The 6,208-nt window shown below is 43.0% G+C and overlaps 1 protein-coding gene across 1 annotated transcript; it reads right to left on the bottom strand.

Annotated features, from left to right (window-relative positions):
• Window positions 1-2,318: 2,318 nt before the first annotated feature.
• LOC125533045 (uncharacterized) lies at window positions 2,319-4,963 on the bottom strand. Its single transcript, XM_087538971.1, has 6 exons — window positions 4,503-4,963; window positions 4,205-4,403; window positions 4,036-4,116; window positions 3,082-3,183; window positions 2,728-3,003; window positions 2,319-2,414 (listed from the first exon to the last, which is right to left on the bottom strand). Exons 1-6 carry the CDS (start codon window positions 4,961-4,963, stop codon window positions 2,319-2,321), a joined length of 1,215 nt encoding a protein of 404 aa, XP_087395097.1.
• Between the last annotated feature and the right edge of the window lie 1,245 nt (window positions 4,964-6,208).

Genomic DNA, 6,208 nt, shown 5'->3' with positions numbered 1-6,208 from the left:
TCAATTAGCAAACCATGCTTTTTGTTCCTCTTTCCCTAAATTCCAGGAGAGAGAGAGAGAGTTTCCACAAAGTATATTCCAGTGAGCCAAATTTCCTTACAAAAAAAACTTCCAGACAATAGGCTTGCGATTGTTTGGTATGATATTAATTTCCCAAACTATTGTCTTCCTCATTTGAGTTTATTGCTTCCCGCAATTTTTCTGCACATAATTGACATTGATGAAAAAATCTTCTTAAGAGAATTTAATTATTCCTCTAAAATTTAGAGTGACATCCCAGAACAACACATAACAATTATCCAGACATGATATTCCAAGATAATTCCTCCCACTTATCCTATGCATGTTGTGTCAGGAGTTTCACTTGTAGTTTCCTTTGGGGTCAAGATTATATTCCAGTATGATTGTCAATAAAAAAATAATTAATTTCCTACTTTCCACCAGTTTCCTTTTCCAGATAAAGAAACACCCTTTGATCGACTAGAATAACCATTACAAAGTTCCTGATGTATGCTTTGTAGTAATTGAGAATTTCTTGCCAAATTAAAGAAAATAAAACTTACTACGAGTCTACAAACCATAAGGAGTGACTGTGCTATGTGAATTATATACAAAAATGATAGTATATATGCAATGCTTCTTCCAAAAATAACCGGCTAGTAAAAGTATCCAATTCCTCCATTTAATTTTGGAGTGTACGGTCTATTACAATGGTGAGTAGTTCCATGTTTTTACATGTTCAATTGATATATTCCTGAAGTGTACTTCCCCCACCAATTAGTTGTTGAAACTTTGAAATCTTTTAATCAACTGATTTTCCACTTCAGTACATAATATGCCAAGCACAATAAAACATTCCGACTTGTATTTTGAAATAGTATAAACATAACCATATCAAGTGCAATCATCAATGAATGAGATAAAAGAAATAACCAGACCTCTAGTGGGAGTGAAAAAAAATACCACAAGTACATCCAAATAGATAACAATGTGACGCCTTTATTTTTTTCCTTCCACCTTCACAAAAAGGTGTATGATAAACAAACATCATATATACACGCTTCACATGTACCATAGTCCTGCCACTAAAGTTTAAAATTCCAGAATCAATAAGCCTCTTGATATCGTTCCAAGATATGTCACCAAGTCGTGGATGATATAACTAATATGATTCCAAGCATGTGTTCCCATTATTAATATCCCTCTCTATGGAGTTATCTTCACCAAATAAACAATTTGGGTTGCCAACTTCCAATGGACCATCAAGAAAGATGAGACCATTGCGTGAAATTTCGTAATGCACTGATTTTATCATTGAGCAATATTTCCACTCTTCCTTTTTCAAATAGTATGACATAGTCAATAGATTCCAAGATAGAACAATAAATTAAATCCCTTCTCATTGAAGTTGAATATCATGTCCTATAACAATAATAGTTTCACTCCACAAAAAGAGTTTGAAGGCATAATGTCCAATCCAAGGTATATCAAATTTAGCATTAATTCCCAATATGAACTCATGTCTATTAGGATCCTATTCGTATTCAACATCAGCCTTAAATCAAGATCTTTCGACAGGCAGGATACGTCTTCCAATAAGGGTCGTTTCTGGTTCAATTCAATCTGCACAAGAAGTAACAATGGAGACGAAAGAGAAAGAAAACTATTGTTAGCTAGTAGTGTTGACGTATAATGTGCTTCCTAGTCTCTTCTATCAGATCGGTCTTTTGGTTGCATTGGCTAGAACATGCACTTCTATAAACATCACAGCTTCTTCCAACCAGTCCCAAAATTTCAACATGTATGCGGCATATGCACCAGCGATAAATTCAACGATAAAACAACCAGCCCATTTCAATCAGGTCTTTGGTAATATCACCATCTTCAGCAAATTTTTATGTGCACTGATCACAAGATAACCCACTAACTTTGATTCTGTACAATGCTCTGCAAATAGTAGCGCCATATGCTCACTCGGTCACTCCCTTGCAAACATTCACTACCATCTAATTTAGAGTGTCATATTGCAGGCTCTGTTAACGATGACATGAGATTGTATTGTTCCTTGAGTTCCATGCATGTAGGATTTTCAACGACGTAGAAGAGAGAAGGGAGGATGAGGTTCCCACTTAAATCACTGCTTATAGACACCCGTTGTGGATAATTCGATAGTTCATCGTTATTTCGTCTGGTTCACCCACGTCATGGACCATGAAGCTCCTATACTTACTCTAGAGTCTAGAGACAATCCATTACAGGAGGTTTGTACATTCTGTCTAGAGACAACCTATTGTACTTGCCCTTGGTTATGTAGCATGCTAAGATTTATGATAACTCAAAGCATAGTCCCAGATCATCCGCACCGCAGACTCTAGCATCCCTTTTAGAGTGTCCACCTCTTGATTGCCGCCGTCCTGGTAAATGATTAAGGAGACATAGTCATTGTGCTGTTCAATCCAGTCAATTAGAAAACATGACGGCAATAATTCTAATTCCGAGTAACCATATGTTGGTAGAAAAACAGAATATTAGGTCTGCACATGACATGATAATTCCAATTCAGAGTTTCCATATGTCAGTACTAAAACAGGCTATTACTTGTGCGCATCGCATGCAGAGAATTATTGTTTGGACATTAGGTCAAGCAATCCAAGCATAAAATGCAGGTACATTACAAATGTAACAAAATAATTTGCTCAGGAACATCACAGATTATCATGTACTAACCTGAAGTCTCTTGGATATGCCAGTTAATTTGAAGCTAACTTCATTGGAAACCTCTCTAGTGGAGCTCCCTTGGACAAACCGACCAGTATGCCTTAGATACATCTTCAAGGATTTATTCTCAAAAGCCTTGTAGTTTGTATGCCACACTTCAGCTATGCTGAACCTCTCATCAATCAACTTGTTCCCAAGTGGCCGTCTAAGCCCCCCTCTGGCATTAGGATCAACAATAGCTGAAGACACTAAGCTCTTGATAGCATTTTCCACTTCAGGCTGCAACTGCAAGTGTTATCAGATGAGTCTGCAGAAGATATGCTAGTAACAGAAAGGACAGAGGTAGTTCCAATATGAACTCACATCTATTAGGATCCTATTCGTATTCAACATCAGCCTTAAATCAAGATCTTTCGACAGGCAGGATACGTCTTCCAATAAGGGTCGTATCTGGTTCAATTCAATCTGCACGAGAAGTAACAATGGAGACGAAAGAGAAAGAAAACTATTGTTAGCTAGTAGTGGCTTGTATAATGAATAGTACGATATCTGAACAATTTAGCACAAGCCACAGTACTTAAGTCACATATTAGAATCTAACCAACTGACACTATACATGGTATAAACGAAAATTTACAAAGAAAATGCTAAGCCCAGCAATATCTGCAGTAGAATGAAAAAACAAGGAAAAAATGAATACTAATCACATCGAGCTACAGAAAACATCAGCCGATGAAACAATCTTGCTTTAAAACAATTTCAAGCAAACATAGCTTCTTTTCCATAAGAATGCTATGAGGCTGAGCTTTATTGCTGCAGTTTCTTTAGTTAGAGAACATAATGAGTTTAGAGCTAACTACCCAAGTGATAGACTACAAACAAGAGACACGGATGCTTTAGAGAAACAAGGAACCACCGACCACTTGAGGAGCAATTAGAAGACTACATATAGTGGTACATATGTAGTAAACGAATTTGTGTGTAAAAACTGGATACATATTTACACATGCCTTCATCTTAATTGCCCAAAAATTCCTTTAAATTAAGCAAGCATGATAATTGATAGCTAAAAGTTAGCATCATACATCGTCTCAATGAATTCTAACTTATAGATTACTTATCTTTACTGTCTTGGGGTTCTGGATTGTCAGGTGTAAAAGAATAAAACCATGCACAATCTGATATTTCACACTGTTTAGTAGTACTATTTAGCATGGATACCCATATATAATCAATGCATGGTAGTGCTAAAAGTTAACTGTGACCCTGAGTTCTGAAAACGAAAATGTACAGGAAAGGACAGCATGGTAAGCACACCTTGTTGATTGCAAGCTTCCCATCTTCTTGCAAAGTGCATTTGCAAGACATCTTGGAAACCACTCCCTGCTTGTCGACCACCTATCAGATATTTACAGGCCGTAAAGTCAATTCACGCTCGTCTAAACAACAACCAGGGGATAGTTCTCAAATTGTTAGACGCATAAACCTTGACATGGTAGTGCTCTTTTGTTGAAACGAACTCCAGCCCCATCCTCTCCACAGCGAGTCGCTCCATGTCATCCAAGAAATCACTGGGCATATTCGTATGGAACGTTTTACGGACCGGGCTCTTGGATCCTTCTGTCCCTGCCTCTGCGAGGTCGCGGACGGCGTCCAGGGAGACGGGCGATCCACCAACACAAAAGCTGGGTGGTGGCGCGCGTTAATCACAATGTGATGTGAGTTGTGACACGAAGCAGAGATCCAAGAACTGGAAATGGTGGGACGCATAGAAGAAGACTCACCGTTGGAACAGGACCTTGCCCACCCTTGCCATGAGACTCAGTTTTGCCTCCTCGTCTTCCCTGGGCACATCGTGCGTCCTCGCTCTCGCCTTCTCCGCCGCGTATAAGAGGTCCGGCAAGAACCTCTCGGCGATGACTGCGGCCGCGTCCGCGGCCTCCGTGTAGCCTGAGGATGGGGAGGAGAGGGCAAGGACGAGGGGCTTGGCGCCGGTCATGCGCTCGACGGTGTAGCAGGGGAAGGGCTCGAGGCGGACAAATTCAGCGTCGTCGGAGATGGGCGGGAGCGGGAACCAGCGGGAGACGCAGTCTACGGCGTGGATGATCTTGTTGGACGGGGGAACGTGGTGACGCCCGCAAGGGGAGGAGATGGAGAGGGAATGGAGGGAGGATGAGAGCGGGAAAGGGGTTGGGGTCGGCTCGGAGGTGCTCGAGTGGCGCTTGTGGGGAGGGACGTAGGCCATGGCAGATGCCCTGACTGGCCGGCGGCGAGGTCGTCAGAAGGGGGGAAAGGGAAGTTTAGCCAGCGGTTGACTGAACTCTCGGGAAAGGGGAAGTTTAAAGACCAACTTTAACGCACGATCCCAAACCCCAAACGACGGCGGCGAGGTTAGGAGGGGAAAAGGTGGAAGTTTAGCAGGTTGACTAAACTCTTGCTGCCAAGGAGAATAAAAGTGGGAAGTTTAAAGGCCAATTCCAACGCACGCCCCCAAATCTCATACAGACGTCCGTTTTGTCTGAACTTCGTTCGTTTGGGGCGAACAATCCTAACGATTTTGTGGAGGGGGGAAGGGGCGTACGCCTAACGCGGCCGACACATTTCACATCATGTAGGTGTCCATTAAACTTGAATTAGAACTAAAGAAAAAAACTTCAATGCAACCCTAGGTCGGCTTCTCTCGTCGTCGTTGTCGTCCTAGTCTTCGTCGTCATCCTCAGTGAGGTCAATGAACGGCGGGGGGCAGCCACAAGTGGGCCGGTGCCGCCTGGGGTGGGTCATGCACCACCGGAAGTGCATGTGGCACCTGCGGATGCTCATGGGGTGGAGACCACGGTTCGGCGCCCACCCAGGAGGTCGGTGCAGACACCAGCTCCGGCATGCAGGGCATCGTTGACATCGAGCTGCGGGACTGCCTGACCAATGCTGGATCCTAGGTCACGGCCGACGGCTCGAGAACGACGTTGTCGTCTGGCTCCGGGATGGCCACATCCCCCGTGGCCGAAAGGGCCATCTGCACGTCCAGCCCATCCCACTTGCTGCACTCTCCGCTCCCCTCGTCTTCTCCCCTTCCTCCCAAATCTATCATGTTCCCTCCCGTCATGGCCAAGTCCCTGCCACAACTCTGGCAGCGAGCCCGATCCTACGGACTGGGATGACCTCATTAAGGACGAGAACTCCAAATCTAGCAGCACGCAGGTGAGAGGAGCTCGTGCTCCACATCGCCATCTAGCGCTCGCTATTGAGTATCGTGATTATTAGGAAACATAGGATAGACTAGGAATTATTCTAGCTTGTCTTGTACTCCAAGAAGATCATGTACTCCTATATATATATATACCTACGAGGCTCAAGCAATACAACCATCGATTCTACCATTCCTCTCTATCCCTTCTAACATCCATCAACTTACCTTCAGATTCTTCTTCAGTCTCACCGTCTACGTCGCTATCGTTGTGATTGAGGAGGGATGTTCAGTATCGTGATTACT

This window comes from Triticum urartu, chromosome 1A (genome assembly GCF_056163025.1).
Source record: "Triticum urartu cultivar PI428250 chromosome 1A, HENAU_Tu73, whole genome shotgun sequence".
In the NCBI taxonomy this organism is placed as follows: Eukaryota; Viridiplantae; Streptophyta; class Magnoliopsida; order Poales; family Poaceae; genus Triticum; species Triticum urartu.
The sequence above is the reverse complement of the archived record's forward strand: the minus strand, read 5'-3'. Positions and strand labels throughout refer to the sequence as shown.

Bases quoted from the DNA above. Each gene is read 5' to 3' on its own strand.
- LOC125533045 (XM_087538971.1), bottom strand. From the start codon at position 4,963: ATGGCCTACGTCCCTCCCCACAAGCGCCACTCGAGCACCTCCGAGCCG. The intron at 3,184-4,035 runs GTGTGCTTACCA...CTTCTCGTGCAG, and splicing joins GGAAGCTTGCAATCAACAAG to ATTGAATTGAACCAGATACG. The intron at 3,004-3,081 runs GTGAGTTCATAT...TAACACTTGCAG, and splicing joins CGAATAGGATCCTAATAGAT to TTGCAGCCTGAAGTGGAAAA.